At 49.7% G+C, this 19,538-nt stretch overlaps 1 protein-coding gene across 1 annotated transcript in view; it reads left to right on the forward strand.

Moving 5' to 3' along the window:
• The window catches only part of KIF1B (kinesin family member 1B), a 231,392-nt gene that overhangs the window by 199,277 nt on the left and 12,577 nt on the right, over positions 1–19,538 (forward strand). Inside the window, 2 exon segments of the mRNA XM_029579260.1 lie at positions 3,196–3,417; positions 3,718–3,789. Coding sequence (XP_029435120.1) covers positions 3,196–3,417; positions 3,718–3,789 — 294 coding nt within the window.

The raw sequence follows: 19,538 nt of genomic DNA on the forward strand, positions 1-19,538 counted from the left end.
GTCTGCAACAGATGTCTTAGCCCCTCCTCTGGGTCTTGAAATTGTTGAGGTGGGGTCTCATCCGGGGAAGCGGTGGCAAAATGGAGCTTTAGTGACTGCAGACACTTGTATAGGTACTGTGTAATGTAGAATTTGTGATGCTGGATCTTCGCGTTCAGGATATCCGCTTGGAACACTCTTCTGGTGAAGTCATCCAGGTACTTAGTCGCGCCCCAGAGGAATTTTTGGATGGAGGCGTGATTTTTTGGCTCTCTTCATGGCCAACTCGACCACCACTGAGGCATGCGGGAGTTGGACCATGCTGTAGAAGGGATATTGATGCATCTGGAATTTGAGATCTGTCTTCCGTGAAGTCGCTTGACTGGAAAAGGGGGGCTCCCAAGCCTTCGTCATGACTGATTCTAGCACCATGTGGGATGACAAGGCGGTTGGCTCAGCCGGCTTTTCGAAAATCTTCAGGATTTCTAAAGCTTCAGTGTAAGGGTCTGGCTCCTTTCATGTTTCAATGTTGAGCTGAGAGCCCACCTTCTCCAGAAAGTTTGAGTAGGAGAGGTCCTCTGGTAGGGAGGCCAGTTCAGGCTGCTCCTGGAAATCTATGATATCGCCTGTGAGGGTGTTAGGAAAACTCCGTGATAGAGCTGGGAGTTAGCAATCTGTTAGGAAAGCTCTATGATAGAGCCGTGAATTAGCAATATGATGTAATGGCTCCTAAAGGAGGAGGAGTCAGCAATCTTGTAGTGTCTCAGATATTGTCTTGCTAAGGAGTAGCAATCTGTAATGAATCTGATATAGTTGTGGGTGGATCCCTGGGTCGGTGGCAGATGACCACACCCCCAGGAGGATATCCCAAGAGGGACCACCGGCTAGGCTTGAGAATTTGGAGACAGACACACATTAGTTCTTTTATTAAACAGGTTTTTGAAACCACCAGTAGTGAGCTGATATGCCCGGCAGGGCAGTAGTCCCTCAGGTACTGGAACAGCGATCCAGAATGGCTGAGCTGTTGAGAAACTGTAGAAAGTGAGAAGGCAGGGTTCATGAACAGAACTAGATGACAAAACTTACATAAGGTCTCAAGGAAGCTCAGGAGCTGGAAAGGTTTAGGCCCTTGAGTAGTGAGTACCTGGTTCCAGGGAAAGCTCTGAGAGAGCGATGGTAACTCACAATTGTTTGTAGCAGCGATAGCTTCCAAGCAGTAGAGAATCTTCAGAGTGTCCAGGAACATGGGCCCTCGAGGAGCGAGTACCGGTTCCTATCTGTAATCTGAAAGAAAGAGAGCGAGGCCCCTGAGGAGCGGGTACCTCTGGTATGTCGGAGAAGAGGCTGAGTAGCTTGGGAGGTGTAGCCGATGCCATCCCCTTGCTAACTCAGATAGTGAAATAGAGACCTTTAAATATTGGAAACAGATGACGTCATCTCAGTGGGACGCCCCTGAGGTTCGCGCTCTTGCTGGCACTTCAACCAGAGCGCGCGTGCGCGCCCTAGGTCTTCAGGCAACATGGCGGATCTGCAACGTCGAGCCAGTCCGGGGACGCCGGAGGGAGACGGCATGGAGACGCCGCAGCAGACCCGGAGGAAGTCGCCACACAGGTAGAGGACGTCGAGCAGCAATGGTCGCAACAGAGGGCAGGTCCCCGCAGCCTGGACAAGATGACAAGCCTTCTGTCAAGGAATTCCTTGGTGGCTGTGCTGCCAGCAGGATGTACGAGTCGAGACCTCTGGGCTGGACTTTTCCCTGTTCCGTTGAGGAAGAACTCTTGTGCCGCTTTCGGAGGGGCTCCTGCAACTGCCCTGGAGACAAATCCAAGAAGATACGCTCCGAGGACTAAGAGGAGCCCGTGGATGCATATTTATAGGCTGGCTCCATGTCAGAGAAGACTAGATCCACTATATAGCCAGGGGTGAAGGCCCCTATGGATCCACGGCCGGAGGAGGCTTCTGGGAGGACTTCCCAGCCGAGAGACTAAAAGTGGGTGGATCCTGGTGACTTTTGGATGCTTTCTCCGTCGAGGTGTGCAATATGATGTGTCCTTGCATCAGCGCTTGCGAAGAACGGCTGTCCTGCGTTGATCCCGATGACTTCCGGCGATGATGCGTCGATAGGCCGAGCTGCGGCGACTCCTTCTGCTTTGACTTTGATGTATGCGTCGATGGTGCATCTCGCACATGTCATGTCTGTGCAACGCTTCAGCCAGCTGCATCGGAGCTTCGACACCGATCCCCATGGTGGTTGGGTTGGCCATCTCATGACGCTCCACATGCCTGGATGGGTTGGGGGTGTTGAGGAATGGAGGGGGGCTGGCCCTCCTGTCCCTATCGCTTGTCTGATGGTCCCACAAAGGAGGCCCTTTTGGATTTTTTTGGGCAATCCGAGTGCAGCCCCGGAGACAAGTGGGCTGAAAGGCGCTCCGAGCTGGGGCCAGGTGATTTTAGCAGCATGTTGGTACTGGGCCCGGGGGACATGCAGCCACAGTCCCTGCATGATGTGTAGTCATGGTCAGGGCCGAGGCATAAGTAACAATAATTATTTATCGGTGACTGACATAATCTTCCCGCATTGGCAGAACTTGAAGCCAGGCTGTCTTGGAGGCATTTTGAAAAACATCGGTGCTCTTTGAGGAGAGAAAAAAGCTCCGCGTGCAGCTTGCAGTGGAGAAAGAACAGACGGAGAAGAAAATGGAGCTACATGGGAAAGGATGCGCAGCCGCACACAGAGCAAAGCTCTGTCATCTATAAGAAGCTCCACCTAGCCATCCCCGGAGGGACGTCCCCAGACAGCATGGCTAATTCAGCCTGCTTATCTGCAGAAAAACCTTATTGTGCTCTCCATCTACATTCTTCTGTTAGCTAAGCTAAGTATTGCATGCACTCCTGTCTGGGGGTTACTTATTAGTTTTATGCTACACTGTCCGCAAAGGTGTGGAAATGTCCTTGATATTAGTGTCTGTTTTTGACCTAAGACTGACTGAGAATGAGGGTACTTCTCTCCATTGTGTCTTGGTGGCTGCTATTAAGATTCCCTCTAACTCTAAGCCCATGTGAATGACATTTACCTTCTCTGCAGTTATCATTTGATTCTGATGTTAACACTACTGTGGAGAGGCCCTGACGTGAGCCCCTGCCTGCAGTAAAATTCTTTCTGTGCCATGAGAAGTGACAGGCTCATTACTGGGTGTGACTATGTGCTTTGCTCAGGTGGAAAAGACCCGGCACTTGTTACTGCTGCATGAGAAGCTTGGTGAGAGCATCCCTAAATCCCTAAGTGACTCCATCTCTCCCAGCCTAAGCAGTGGCACCCTCAGCACTTCTACCAGCATCTCCTCTCAGATCTCTGCTGTTACACCAAGTGAGAGCAGTGGCTATGACTCTGCTGACATAGAAAGCCTTGCGGATCGTGAGAAAGAACTGGCCACAAAGGTATGTAATAGTGGCAGCTGTGTTGGTATGTAATAGTGGCAGCTGTGTTGGTATGTAATAGTGGCAGCTGTGTTGGTATGTAATAGTGGCAGCTGTGTTGGTATGTAATAGTGGCAGCTGTGTTGGTATGTAATAGTGGCAGCTGTGTTGGTATGTAATAGTGGCAGCTGTGTTGGTATGTAATAGTGGCAGCTGTGTTGGTATGTAATAGTGGCAGCTGTGTTGCAAGAGTGAAGAATGGAGCAATATTTATCATGGGGGGGGTATGTCAATTTTTCCTTTTTAAATCTATCCCTGTAGTGTCTGCGACTTCTAACCCACACATTCAATCGAGAGCTGAATGAGGTGTGCGGCAGCATCAGTGACTGTAAGGTAGGTGACAGCTGAGTGTGTGTGTGGTGCTCTGCTTTACTGGGAGCACTGAGAGGAGAGGATCGCCTTGCTGGTGGCTGGAAAAAAACCAGTAAGTACTGCTTGGAGACATTTTTAAAAACTTAAAATTATTGGGGAGAAGTAAACTATTGGGGTATATTATTTAGTGTGTTCTTGTGTTTAGGTAGTCAGTCAGGCAACAAACAGTGTGTTGTATTTCCCACCCCTCTCCCACCCACCCCAGCTCATCCTTTACCTTATAGGCAGGTGTCACTTTCACACTTAAAAAAATAAATATAAAAAAATCAGCCTTTTAACTTAAACTCAGAAATTCCCCAGACCTTATCAAGAGTTTAATCATTCCCTTGTAGGTCATTACCAGATATATAGTAAATACACTAATACATTTAAAGGAATTATTAGGAAGGGAATGATTAATACAACGGAAAATGTCATAATGCCTCTGTATCGCTCCATGGTGAGACCGCACCTTGAATACTGTGTGCAATTCTGGTCGCCGCATCTCAAAAAAGATATAATTGCGATGGAGAAGGTACAGAGAAGGGCAATCAAAATGATAAAGGGGATGGAACAGCTCCCCTATGAGGAAAGGCTGAAGAGGTTAGGGCTGTTCAGCTTGGAGAAGAGACGGCTGAGGGGGGATATGATAGAGGTGTTTAAGATCATGAGAGGTCTTGAACGAGTAGATGTGAATCGGTTATTTACACTTTCGGATAATAGAAGGACTAGGGGGCACTCCATGAAGTTAGCATGGGGCACATTTAAGACTAATCGGATAAAATTATTTTTCACTCAACGCACAATTAAACTCTGGAATTTGTTGCCAGAGGATGTGGTTAGTGCAGTTAGTGTAGCTGGGTTCAAAAACGATTTGGATAAGTTCTTGGAGGAGAAGTCCATTAAAGGCTTTTCCCTGTACGTACCCGGATCAGTCCAGACTCCTGGGTTTTGCCCCCACTCTAGCAGATGGAGACAGAAGTTTACAAACCAAACTCCGCCTTATCTAGGCTGGTGCCACCTACAGTCTGGCAGTCTTCTTCTGTCTCCTAGCAGGTGGAGGGGGTGCAAAACTTACAGTCTGTGCTGAGGCCCAGTTAGTTTGCAAAAAAAAAAAAGGAAGAAGAAAAACAGTGAAAGTGGTAGTCAGTTTAGGATTGGGACCGCAGTGGCTTGCCTGCAGGTCCAGTCGCCCACCTCCTAGGGGGTCGTGGGGTCCTGAGGGGACCATCCCCCCCTGGTTTCAGAGGCCGCCACTGAAGTGTGGGGGATTTCTCCTTGCCCAGCGTAGCTTTCTCCCTGGGTGTGATACCGGGGAGCCCGGCTCACTCCCCCCAGTTAGTCCAGAACCGGCGGCGATCGGTAACTATAGTTTAAAAAAAAAAAAAGTGTTTATATTTTTGTGTTGTGCTTGCCTTTCGCCGGAATCTTTTTCTTTTTATCTCCCGGCCGCAGTCGGGGGGGGCGGTGCGCCATTTTTTTCAGTGCGACTGGACATGCCGTGTAGGGCGGTTTGCCGAGCCTGTGGCGCTGCGCAGGCGCACCTCTCCCACAATAGCCTATGTTCGAGTTGCGTTTCGGGAGGCGAAGGGGCTTCTTTGGGCCCGGACAGGCCCCGAGGACGGGCGCGATCTAGAGCAGGAGCTTCGGGGAACAAGCCGGTTTCAGGGGATGGCCCCTTTCCACGGAGCGTGGGAACGGGCGCCATTTTGGACTCCAGGGGTTCAGTGTCGGCGGGAGCGACCGCCATTTTGTTTCCTCCGGGACCTGCGGCTCCCGTGTCGCCAGAGGATCAGGGGGAAGACAATCCCCCCCGCAATTGTTGTCTCCCCAACACAGGGTCTCTGAGGGGGACAAACCTGCGAGGCCACACTGATCGGTCAATTTAGAGGTCCCTGAGGAGGATCCAGCGGATTTGTCTTCCGACTCTTCCTTTTCCTCTGAGTTTATCTTATTAATGCACAAGGCATTTAAGGCTCGTAGATCAGCTAAGAAGAGACCCCAGGGATCACATGATCCGGACCCTCTTCCAGGGTCTGGGAAGCGGGCTAGGCCCGCCCAGGCATCGGATCTCGCTGAGGGGCCCTGGCCTTTCAGATTGCTGGCCCCGCGGGGAGATCCGGATACCTCCACGGATACAGATGAGCCGGAGGAACAGCAGGGGGACCAGGACCTGCCGTCCCAACCCCCGAGGGGGGTTGAAGGGGATGGAGACCAGTTGACCGGTAGCCTGAGAGGTACCCATGGAGCGGACGGGGATGATCCCAAAGTAGTCCGTCTATTTCGGCGGGATGAGTTGGGACCCCTCATCCCGGCAATTCTCGGAGAATTGGGGATACAGTTGCCGCAGGAACAGTCCAGGCTGGGGGCTACGGACCCGGTAGTCTTGGGACTGTGAGGGGTCCTCCATCTGCCTTCCCATTGCATTTTTCAGCGTCTGATTTACTTTTCAAGGAATGGGGATACTCCTGATTTGGGTCTTAAGGTGGCTAAGGTGATGGATAAGCTCTACCCTTTGCCCAAGGAGGCATTGGAGCTGTTGAGGGTCCCTAAGATAGATTCGGCTGTTGCGGCGGTCACTAAGAAGACCACCACCCCGGTTACTGGGGGGATGGCTCTAAAGGATTTACAGAGATACAGCTTAAAAAGATCTTCGAAGTCTCTGCACTAGGGATTCATGCGGCTGTCTGCAGTAATTTTTCCTTACGAGCGGGACTTCGGTGGGTACAACAGCTATTGGCCAACGAATCTCTTTCCCCAGAGGAAGCGCTTCAGGCGGGGCGCTTGGAAGCGATGATTGCCTATAGTGCGGATGCCTTTTATGATTTGCTTCGCACATTGGCTAGATCCATGGTTTCGGCGCGACGCTTGTTGTGGCTCCACCATTGGGCGGATTTGTCATCTAAAGCCCGGCTGGGGTCGCTGCCATTTAAGGGCAAGTTATTATTTGGAAAGGAATTGGAGGATCTGATTGAGTCTCTAGGCGAGAACAAAGTGCATCACTTACCAGAGGACAGACCCAGACCTAGAGGAACTCCACCGTCCCGTTCCCGATTTCGGGGACGTTGGAGGCCTCGGACTTCGTGGGGGTCGGTTTCCTCCTTTCGGCATAGTGCCAACCGGCAGCAGACGTACTCGCAGTCCTTTCGCGGGCGCTGCTTTGGCAGACCAGGGGCCGGTCAGAATGTAGAGAGTGGAAAGCCTTCGCAATGATGTGCAGCCGGTCCACTCCTCGGTGCTGGTGGTCGGAGGCAGATTGTCTCGGTTTTACAAGGAGTGGACCAGAATCACATTGGATCAGTGGGTCCTAGATGTGATAAGACAAGGTTATGCGTTAGATTTTGCACGTCAGCCTCGCCAGTGCTTCCTGGTATCGCCCTGTGGTTTTTCAGACAAGCGCAGAGCGGTAAAAGAGACGCTGAGATGTCTTCTCGACCTCGGCGCGATTGTTCCAGTTCCGCTGCATGAACTCCACAGGGGCCGGTATTCCATTTACTTTCGTGGTGCCAAAGAAAGAAGGAACCTTTCGGGTGTCTGCGAATACCTCGCTTTTGTCCGTGATCGCTTCGGTGAGACAGGGGGAGTTTCTAGCATCCCTGGACCTCATGGAAGCGTATCTTCATATCAGAATCAGGGCAGAACACCAGCGAATTCTAAGGATCGCCGTGCTGGGTCAGCATTACCAGTTTCAGGCATTGCCGTTTGGCCTTGCGACCGCGCCTCGAACGTTCACCAAGATTATGGTGGTGGTAGCTGTGCATCTTCGCAGAGAAGGTTTCCTAGTACACCCGTATCTGGACGATTGGTTAATTCGTGCCAATTCGGAGTTACTCTGTCAGGAAGCGGTTTACCGGATGATTCAGTTATTGCAAAATCTTGGCTGGGTGATCAATACGACCAAAAGCCAGCTAGTGCTTTCTCAATCTCTGGAGATTTTGGGAGCCTTGTTCGACACTCGTCAGGGAACGGTGTCTCTCACGTGGGAACGCATGCTCAAGTTACAGAATCAGGCCCTGCGCTTGTTATCCAAGCCCATCCCAATAGTCTGGGATTACCTTCAGGTGTTGGGGTCAATGACTTCGACGTTGGAATTGGTTCCCTGGGCCTTCGCGCATATGCGGCCCTTACAGTCAGCGTTGCTTTCCCGATGGAATCCAGTGTCTGAACAATTTCATCTGCCTTTGCCACTAACACAGGCAGCTAGGTCCAGCTTGGATTGGTGGTTGTGTCAGGACAACTTGAGCCGCAGAGTACCATTGGTAGTTCCGTCCTGGACAGTGGTCACCACGGATGCCAGCTTGTCCGGTTGGGGAGCGGTTTGCCTACGGAAGTCAGTGCAGGGACTATGGTCCCTGCAGGAAGCTGGTTGGTCCATCAATCGTCTAGAGACCAGAGTGGTTCGCCTGGCTCTGCAGGCCTTCCTTCCGCTGGTACGCGGCAAGTCGGTCAGGATTCTGTCAGACAATGCGACGAAGGTGGTCTACATCAACCGACAGGGGGGGGAACCAAGAGTCAACTAGTGGCGTCCGAAGCCCGTCAATTGATTGCTTGGGCGGAGCAGCATCTGTGCAGCATAGCAGCCTCGCACATTGCCGGGGTAGAGAACGTTCAGGCAGATTTTCTCAGTCGTAATCGACTAGACCCCGGAGAGTGGGAACTCGTGGAGGACGCGTTTCGAGTAATCTGCGCACAGTGGGGGACCTGGACCTGATGGCGACATTCAAGAATGCCAAAGCTCCTCGTTTATTCGCTCGTCGCAGGGAGACGGGAGCAGAGGGTGTGGACGCTCTGGTGTTGCTTTGGCCGACGGATGTTCTGCTTTATGTCTTCCCTCACCCTCATCGGCAGGACTCTGCGACGCATAGAGTTACACACCCGAACGGAAGTGGGTGCTTGTAGCTCCGAATGGACGCGACACCCTTGGTTTGCGGACCTGCTAAATCTGGCATTAGAGGAACCCATCCGGTTTCCATATGTGCCGGATCTTCTACATCAGGGACCCATTTGTTTCGACCAGGTCGAACGCTTTTGTCTAGCGGCAAGGCTTTTTTTTTTGTATTTAAATTTTTATTGAGACAGCGGTAATACAGGTAGTAAATAACATGGATCACCAGTGCAATAAAAACAATGAGATATTAAGAATACAAGTTAAGATATCATTAACACCTGTAACAAAACATGATCATAGAATAAAGTCATGTATTGTCCCCAATGTGTCGCTAAACATCTTTGATTATTAAACCTGAAGAGCTGACAAAAAACAGGCCATCCGGCTTCTGCATCCTGTTAGCGGCATGGCTTTTGAGAGGCAAAGGCTGAAGTCCAGAGGGTATTCAGATGCGGTGGTAACCACTCTCCTAAGGTCCCGCAAAGTTTCTACATGGTTGTCTTATGTGCGGATCTGGAAGGTATTTGAGACGTGGTGCCTTGATCGGGAGGTGGTACCTACTCGTGCGTCAGTTCCGGATGTATTGCATTTTCTTCAGGATGGTTTGGCAAAGGGTCTCTTGTGTAGTTCCTTGCGTGTTCAGGTGGCGGCACTGGTGTCATTGCGCGGTCAGATCCACGGTGCGCCTTTGGCGTCTCATCCAGATGTGGTTCGATTCCTTAAAGGGGCAAAACATTTACGCCCGCTGTTACGATGGCCTTGTCCTTCCTGAAATCTGAATCTGGTACTTAAGGCTTTGTGCGGTGCTCCCTTTGAGCCTATCCGCAAGGCCATCTTGAAGGATCTAACTCTGAAGGTGGTATTCTTGGTGGCTATTGTCTCGGCAAGGCGGGTATCCGAGCTTCAAGCCCTGTCTTGTCGGGAACCCTTTTTACGGATATCGGAGGCTGGGGTGTCGCTGTGCACAGTTCCTTCATTTCTGCCTAAGGTTGTTTCTTCTTTTCATTTGAATCAAACGGTAGAACTTCCATAGTTTACAGATTTGGATAGTACAGATAGATCCCTTATCTAAGGATTTGCGAAGACTGGATGTCCGATGCACGTTGTAGCGTTATCTAGAAGTTACCAACGCTTTCCGGGTATCGGACCACCTCTTTGTGCTTTGGCGTGGGCCTAGAAGAGGTAATGCTGCTTCCAAGACTACCATTGCTCACTGGTTGAAGGAGTCCATAGGCTCTGCGTAACTATTAAAGGGTAGGTTCCTGCCAGTGGGACTACGCGTGCACTCTACGCGATCTCAGGCTGCTTTCTGGGCGGAATGTCAACAAATATCCCCAGAGGAGATTTGTAGGGGCGGCCATGTGGAAGTCCTTACATACGTTTGCCAGGCATTATCGTCTGGATGTTAAGGCTCCAAGAAATTGAGGGATTTGGAGAAGGGGTGCTCAGAGCGGGCCTCTCCAGATCCCATCCCATTTAAGGACAGCTCTGGTACATCCCAGGAGTCTGGACTGATCCGGGTACCTACAGGGAAAAGAAAATTGGTTCTTACCTGATAATTTTCATTCCTGTAGTACCACGGATCAGTCCAGAGTCCCGCCCATCTGTTCTTCCAAGGAAAGGGAGAGTCTGTACTGTTTGTTTTTTTCATTCACAGATCAATCCTGTATGGCCTGTTATCGATAGCTTGGGTTCTGTTCCCATTTGGGGGTTTATTGAGCCGGTTACCATTGTTAGTTACTGTATATAGTTAGTTGGGTTCTTGGTGATCCATTCTGCTTTGACATTAAGTAATACTGCCAGACTGTAGGTGGCACCAGCCTAGATAAGGCGGAGTTTGGTTTGTAAACTTCTGTCTCCATCTGCTAGGAGTGGGGGCAAAATCCAGGAGTCTGGACTGATCCGTGGTACTACAGGAAGGAAAATTATCAGGTAAGAACCAATTTTCTTTTAATCAAGTTTACTTAGGGAATAGCCACTGCTATTAATTGCATCAGTAGCATGGGATCTTCTTAGTGTTTGGGTAATTGCCAGTTCTTGTGGCCTGGTTTGGCCTCTGTTGGAGACAGGATGCTGAGCTTGATGGTCCTTTGGTCTGACCCAGCATGGCAATTCTTATATTCTTATGACCCTAATCATATGCAATCCTACACCTATTGAAACCTAAAACTTAACTAGGAACTGAACAAATTTAAGACGAAGGCAGCAGTCCAGCAGCAAGAGGGGGGGCCTCCCAGTCTTTTGCATTGAGTGTCACATGTATGATTTTTTTACCCACTGGTGAGAGCTGTATGTGTGCATCCGATGCAAAGAGCTCCTGTCTTTCAGAGAATGAATCTGATCTCTGGAGGCTAGAGTGGCAGACCTGGAGGAGCTGAGGCAGACAGAGAGGTATATAGATGAGACCTTCAGGGACATAGTAGCCAAGTCCCAAACTCCAATCTGGCATCCCTGGGTGTTGCCTTGGAGGAGGAGGTCTCATGATCTGAGAGCATCAACCTGGTGCAGCAGGAAATGATCCTGTAGCAAGGACCTGCTGTCCAGGTGGTGCATCGTCCTCTCACAACCGAGATTGTGTCTCCCAGGGCTTTCTGCCAAAGAGGGAAAGGTTAGTTGGCCATCATAGTTGATGATTTGATTATTAGGAATATAGACAGTTGAGTGACTGGTGGGCATGAGGATCGCCTGGGTAACATGCCTACCTGGTGCGAAGGTGGCACACTCACAGCGTCACCTAACAGGATTTTAAACAGTGCTGGGGAGGAGCCGGCTGTCGTGGTACATGTGGGGCATCAGCGACATAGGAAAATGTGGGAGGGAGGTTCTGGAAGCCAAATTTAGGCTCATAGGTAAAAAGCTGAAATCCAGAACCTCCAGGGTAGCATTCTCTGAAATGCTCCCTGTTCCATGCGCAGGTCACCAGAGGCAGGCAGAGCTCCGGAGTCTCAATGCATGGATGAGATGATGGTGGAAGGAAGAGGGATTCAGTTTTGTAAGGAACTGAGGAACCTTTTGGGGAAGGGGGAGTCTCTTCCGAAGGGATGGGCTCCACTTTAACCAGGGTGGAACCAGACTGCTGGCGCTAACCTTTAAAAAGGAGATAGAGCAGCTTTTAAAGCCGACAGTCGCTCAGTAGCGCATGGTTCGGAGAGAGGTATCTTCAAAGGATACTCATGAAGCATTAGAGTTAGGGCATCCCAACAGAGAAGTTCCAATAATAAGAAAAGTAGTCCAAGTGCCTATAATTAAACACTCACCTGAGCTAAAAGATTCCATTTCCTAGCATGTAACCAGATGGACTCAGGACAAATGGGTTATGTACTCCCCTGCTAGCAGATGGAGACAGTCAGGTTTCAAAACCTACATCACCCTAGATACATCCCTGCAGTGACCTCAGCCATTCAGTATCTTTCCATCTCCTAGCAGATGTGGATTGTGCCTTCCCTATCAGGAACACAGTACTCTTTAGAAGAGGAAATTTACCTTTTAAATTGGGAAAAAGCTCGAACCCTGCTCTCCTGTGGTGAAATCTAAAGGTTCCCTCCCCCAATTGAGAATTCCTGAGGCGATTTCCGAGCTCGCTCAGGAGGTTGCCTTGGGTCCGGTAGTCGGTTTCCTGGTGTGGACTTTGCTGCTGAAGCAGCTGAAAGGCAGTAGGTGCAGGAAGCTGAGTGCGACTGGGACTGTCAAAGCCCTCTCCCCCCCGCAGTTGGAGATCATCTAGGTACTCAGCCAGTAAGTGCTGAGCCCAGGTAAGTAAAGAAGAACTCCTCCGATTCAGAGACGGAGGGGCTTCAGTAAGTTTTTTTTCTCCGGTCTCCTTGCTCGGCGCGCCGTTCCAACGACGTTCCCGATCCCGTTAAGGCAAGGGAAGGGGGATTCCGAGCGGGTTGAATGGCCCCCCTGCTGGGATAGGCCCTGCTTCAGAGTCTGTGGGCACTCTATGTGGCAGGCCGCGGCGACACCATATTGCGTGCGGTTTGGTGCGGCACCATTTTCCCCATTGACCGTCTGTACGTGCGGAGTGGGCCGGCCCTGTTGGGTGCCTAATGCGCGCATAAGTACATACATACATTCGTGCACAACTGGACTCTTATACTTATGCGCGTTGGGGCGGATTTGTGCGCGCTTGAGCTCAGACGCTAACCGCTGAATGCCCAAGCTACAGTTAACTATAGCTCCAGCAACAAAGAAGCACAAGCGACATTTCCTTTGTGCTATATTAGGGCTGCACCGTCTGACCTAGAATCCTTCCTGTATCAGCACAGTGAGAAGCCCAGGAAGGGCTGGACTCTCAGAACTTATCCAAGCCTGGCCCCTCCCAGTCAGAAAACTGGTCAGCCACGACCTTACCTGGTAGCACCCCGGATCTGAGCAATCCCGGAGAGGGGCAATTCAGTGGCCCCCCTACCCTAGTTCCTCCTGGGCTAGGTATGGACCCAGCGACCTTTTCTTAGGTGAAATTCTTTCAGGGCCTTCAAGCCTTTGTTTAGGCGCAGTCAGCTGCTGCCCCTGCCTGGTCTGAGCCCCAGTTGGGAAGGCCTCGTCCTCCCTGCCCTATCAGCATCCCTCGGGACATGTCTTGCCTCACCAAAGGGTATCCTTGACAAGGACCCAGGCACCATGGATGATGATGAGGATGCAGGCTCATTGGAGGACGGGGAAACCATCTCCAGGCATGGAGCCATACCGGACCATGCTACGGTTTTTCCACAGAGATTTATTTATTTATTTAAGTATTTTTATATACTGACAGTTGTTGTGAACATCTCATCGGTTTACATATAACAAAAATGCAGCAAACAGGCTTTACAGTAAACTAGGAACTGGAGTATAAAAAACTAAGAGCTAACAAGGAAAAATGTAATAACCATGTATAGAGGGGCATAATTTAACAGACAAGAGAATGACCTGGGTAATTATTAACATTAGAAGCAAGATGAATTGCTAGCCCTGGTCTTCTAAACCCTGAAGACTCTGGGAAATCAAGAGGAATCCCATCCTGATGTCTCTACGGGAAGCCTTTTGCTATTTCCCGATGCTGGAAGACATCCAGCAGTTGATTGACCTGGAGTGGGACGCCCAGGAAGCCAGTTTTAAAGGAGGGTCGGGCCTTGGAGGCCTTGTACCCCTCTGGACCTGGCCGCCAAAGTACGCCTGCGTTTCCTGAAAGTGGATGCCCTGCTTTGTGCCGTCTCAAAGTGAACAACTATCCCAGTACAGGGTGGCACGGCCTTGAAGGATGCACACGATAGGTAGTTGACGCAACAGCAATGAAACTGCAGATTGCTTCCTGTTGTGCCCTGGTGGCTTGTTCGTGTCTGTTTTTCTCAAGAGGCAGATAGCTCAGGGGTGCATCCCAGAGAGGCGATGGAGCCCACCATGGCCTACCTACTAAATGCAAGCTGGATCTGGCCAGAGGAGTAGCCTCAGTGGTGGCAGCTAGAAGACTGCTATGGCTGCGAAATTTGTCAGCGGAATGCGACTCTAAGGCAAACCTTACAAAGATGCCACTTAAGGGATCCCTTCTATTTGGAAGCGAATTGGGAAAAGCTAGCCAGTAAGTGAGGTGAATCTCCAGTGCCTCGGCTACCAGAAGATAAGAAAAAGAGGTCACAGCACCCCTTGCCCATGAGGGATCAGACCAGAGGCTCCCAGTGCTTCCAGCCCTGCAAAATCTTGTCATTTCAGACATCTCGGCCCTCGGGAAGGTCTCAGTCCTTTTGGAGCTGATAACCAAAAAGAGGAACTGGTTTGGGCTCAGGTTCAACCCAAATGTCCCCAATGAAGTTTGGTGACCCAGCCACAGGAACGAGGAGATAGGGGGGCTGACTATCCCTCTTCTATCAGAGATGGGTCAAGATCATGTCAGACAAATGGGTACTGGACATCATACGAGAAGGATATGCTCTAGAATTCCGCAGCATCCCTTGGGACATGTTCATGCTATCACCTTGCCACTTCCCTGTACAAAAAACTGGCAGTGGAATCCACGTTGATAAGGCTCCTCAGTTTGAGGGCTATAACCCCAGTACCGTACCACCTCAGGAAAATACGGGGTTGTTATTCCATTTATTTTATTGTACCCAAGAAGGAGGGTTCATTTCGCCCCATCCTGGATCTCAAGAAGTTCATCGTCATCTGCCGGTAATTCACCTCTGCATGGAAACTCTTCGCTCTGTCATATGGCCGTACAAGCGGGAGAGTTCTTAACATCCCTGGCCCTCTCGGAGGCCTATCTTCATATTCAAATCCACCAAAACCTCAGTGTTTCCTACGCTTTGTTGGTACTGGGCCGCCAATTTCAGTTCCAGGCATTGCTCTTCGGCCTGGCAACCGCCCCCAGAACATTCTCCAAAATTATGGTGGTTCATACGGCGGCACTGAAGAAAGAAGGGATCTTGGTGCACCTTTAGTTAAAATGACTGGCTGATCACAGGCGAAGTCGTTGGAAGAGAGCCGCCAGGTGACCAGCAGGGTCAGATCCCTGCTTCAGGAACTCGGTTGGGTCCATGAATATGGTCAAGAGCAGTCTCAAGCACCCCCCCAGTCCTTAGAGTGCCTGGGAGTCCGGTTCAACATAAAGCAGGACAAGGTCTTCCTCCCTCCCTCGAGGATAAGGAAACTGATGTGCCAAGGGTGTCAGTTTAACGAAAAACAGTGCGCACCAGGGTGTGGAGCTAGCTCTCAGGTCCTCGCTCTGGCGTCAACCCTGGAGGTAGTACCGTGGGCGAGGGCACACATGCGGATACTCCTTACGCTTCCTGCGGTCATGTTGGAACCCACTGTCTCAAGACCTACCCGATTCGCCTCCACCTACCAATGGACGTATGTTCCGGCTCCAGTGGTGGCTAGAGGAAGTACATCTTAGCAGGGGTGTAAGCCCATCCCACCGAACTGGCTAGTCCCTCACCAACGGAAATCGCACATGAATCTCGATAACAAGAGGTTATGGGTAAGCCATTACCCTATCTCTAGATCTGGGCATCTATAATATTGCTGGGATTCAGCGCTTATATTTGGTTGAGTACAGTTTACTGTCACCAGTTTAATCAGTTCTTAATTAAGGTTATTAAATTATATTCAAGATTTTCAATAGTATGTCCACAGTGGCTTTTGAAGAGAATATTGAATGGCTGAGGTCACTGCAGGGCTATATCTAGGGTGATGTCAGCTTTGAAACCTGACTCCATCTCCATCTGCTGGCAGCAAGCACATAACCCATTGGTCCTGAGTCCATCTGCCTACACTAAGGAATAGAAAATTATCAGGTAAGTATTTCTCCAATTTATCCCTATCAACTGAAAAGCAGAATGTAAATACAAAGAAAAGACTCACTTTGAAATGGTTAAATGCTAATGCTGGAAGTCTAAGATGTAAGATGGGAGAATTAGAATGTATAGCAGTGAATGATGACATAGAATTAATTGGCATCTCAGAGACATGGTGGAAAGAGGATAACCAATGGGACAGTGCTATACTGGGGTACAAATTATATCACAATGACAGAGAGGAGCATCTTGGTGGCGGGGTGGCCGCTTTGTCCAGGATGGCAGAGAGGTCCAACAGGATAAAGATCCTGCAATGAGATTAAATGTACAATCGAATCTTTATGGTAGCAATCCTTTGTGTGTTGGGGGAAGAGACAGTGATAGGAGTATACTACCGTCCACCTGGTCAAGATGGTGAGACTGATAGTGAAATGCTAAGAAAATTAGGGAAGCTAACCAAATTGGTAGTGCGGTAATAATGGGAGATTTCAGTTACCCCAATATTTACTGGGTAAGCGAAACATCAGGATGTGCTAGACTCTAGAGAGATAAAGTTCCTGGATGAAATAAATGAAAAGTCAGCGCCTGCTTTCTGCGAAGATTATTGCATTGGCCCCTTAGTTTTTGGGTTCTTGCCAGTTTCTTGTGGCCTGGATTGGCCACTGTTGGAAACAGGATGCTGGGCTTGATGGACCCTTGGTCTGACCCAGTATGGCAGCTTCTTATGTTCTTAATTGCAAAGGAGAGGTGGTATATGATTCAGTGTTGCAGTGGGTTAAGAGTCCCAAATGTACCATTCACTGGGCACAGATCACATGGGATATGGAGCTAAGTTGCAAGGAGTTCATGCCAGTATTTTACTAATGCCTCTCATCTTTTCGATTCTGATTCTTCTTTGGCTTTTAATGATCCTTAGGATTGGGTTTAAAAATGTTATTCCAGCATAGTGATTGCTTGATACAAAGGTTGACTCCTTTCTGTTGACTGATTATAATAGATATTCCCTTCATCCATGCTGTTTTGAAGGAAAAAAGCTTATTGTATTATTTTTCTTTATATAATTATTTTATGCTGCTATTATTTAATTCTATAGAAGTACTAAATGTATGCAACTTTGTACAGATACAGGTAAGAGGCTGTCCTTGCTCCATGGAGCTTATTGTCTAGTCAAGACAAAACAATACGCTTCAGGAAATTTTTTACAATTATCACAGTAGGCTAGGATCTGGAACAGCCAATATTTAAAGATTTAAAAGCAATCTAAAAGTGTTTTTTAAAGTGAGACTTCAGTATGGCCAGATGGGAAGAAAGGAAAATTGGTTCTTACCTGCTAAATTTCGTTCCTGTAGTACCATGGATCAGTCCAGACTGCTGGGTTGTGTCCTCCCTTCCAGCAGATGGAGTCAAAGCAAAAACTGAAAAGGCACCCCCTCTTAACTTGGTGTGCCACCTGCGATCCTTCATTATAATCCATACCATAGCAGAATAACAAATGGTGAGGATAAAACCCCAACGTAAAAAACCAATGTAAAAAAACCAATGGCCTACATCAAATTGTTCGGCCAACCGAAAGAAACCCGTAAAACGCAGAACATATGTACAAGGAAGACAACCTTCCTATGCCAACGCGAATGGCCATTACGTAAATAATTCTGCAGAGGAAAAAATCCCTATAGGTACTGGACTCTCCAAGCTCCAAGGGGCGGGGCGTCTGGACTGATCCTTGGTACTACAGGAACGAAATTAGCAGGTAAGAAACCAATTTTCCTTTCCCTGTACATACCAGGATCAGTTCCAGACCGCTGGGATGTACCCAAGCTGCCCTAATTGGGGTGGGACTTGGAGAGTCCCGCCTAGAATGAAACTGCTGCTGCCAAAGCAGTCGACATCTGGATCCCAAAAAGTCCAACACTGGTAATGCTTAGCAAAGGTATGCAACGATTTCCAAGTGGCTGCTCTACAAATCTCATGTGACGAGACAAACTGGCTCTCTTCCCAAGAAGCTGCCTGAGATCTGGTGGAATGCGCCTCAACCGTTCCGGTATGGCGTGGGTGATACCGATATAAGTGGAGGTAATATGGCCTCCTTCAACCACCTAGCAACAGTAGCTTGACGCCTTCTGACCCTTCTTAGAGCCACTCCATAAGACCAACCAAATGATCGGAACAACCGAAAAGCGTTGGTACCCTCCAGATAGTGAAGGAGAACCCGCTGCACATCCCATCTTTGCAGATCCTTCTGCAGGAGAACAAGGATCCAAATTCGGGAAAGCAGGCAACTCTAACCGTCTGATTCAAATGAAATCCTGACACCCACACCTTGCAGGAAAGATGGCACTGTTTGCAGAGAAGCTCCCGGTTCCTCCGAAATACAGAGATACAGTTCCAGACAGGATAAAGCTTGAAGCTCCGAGACCTGCCTTGCGGAGGGTGATCACCACCAGGAAAACCATTTGAGAGTCAGGTCCTTCAACGTGGCCTGCTTGAAGAGGCTCAAATGGAAGACCACATAAGCCACGGGAGAACAAATTTAAACTCTCCACGAAGGTAGACCTTTCTGACCAGAGGATTCAAGTGTTTAGCCCCCTTCAAAAAACAGGATAGGTCCGGATGAGCTGCCAGGTGACAAAACATCAACCTTTCCCCGCAGACACCCTAGGGCCGCGACCTGCAACCCTGAGAGAACTGCAAGCCAACCTTTCTTCAGGGCCATCATGCAAAAAGGCTAGAATATGATCCCACCGAAGCCCGACACGGGGACACATTCAACCCGCGCACCAAGAGTCGAAAACCCTTCAGACTCGAACTATGCAGTGAAGTGGACGATTTCCACGCTTGCAGGAGGGTAGAGATAACTGAATCAGAAATACTCCCTCTTTCTCAACTGGTCCTCCTCTCATAAAGCCAGGCCGCAAGACAAAGCGATCCTCGCAATTGAAAAATACTGGACCTTGCTGAAGAAGATTCGGAAGATGGTTGGAGACGAACCGACCGTCAATCGCCAAGTTGATCAGATCTGCAAACCATGGCCGTCGGGGCCACTCTGTAGCCACGAGGATGAACTGATCCTACGTGTGCTTCTATCCGACGCAAGACCCTTGCCCACTAGTGGCCAGGGGGAAACACGTACAGCAGAACGTCGCAAGGGCCACGGAAGGACGGAGGGCCATCCAGCACTTGCGACCCGTGATCTCTCAGACGACTGAAAAACCGAGCTGCCTTTGCATTTCTCTGAGTCCACCATCAAGTCCAGGTGAGGAACACCCCAGCAACGAGTGAGGAAGCTGGAAGGCTGCTTCGGACAGCTCCCACTCGCCGGGATCCAGATGCTGGCGACTGAGAAAAATCGCTCCTGAATGTTGTCTATCCTGGCTATGTGTGAGGCCAGTAGCCAGACCAGATGGTGCTTTGCCCAGGCCATAAGGCGGTCAGCCTCCAAGGGCACTAGCCGGCTCTTGGTTTCCTCCTCCCTGACAGTTGATGTAAGGCCACGGTCCGTCGTGTTGTCCGACAATCTACTCGCACCGACCGTTGACTAACCAGAGGGAGAAAAACGTGTAACGCTAGGTGAA

Source organism: Rhinatrema bivittatum, chromosome 15 (genome assembly GCF_901001135.1).
Source record: "Rhinatrema bivittatum chromosome 15, aRhiBiv1.1, whole genome shotgun sequence".
Taxonomy (NCBI): Eukaryota; Metazoa; Chordata; class Amphibia; order Gymnophiona; family Rhinatrematidae; genus Rhinatrema; species Rhinatrema bivittatum.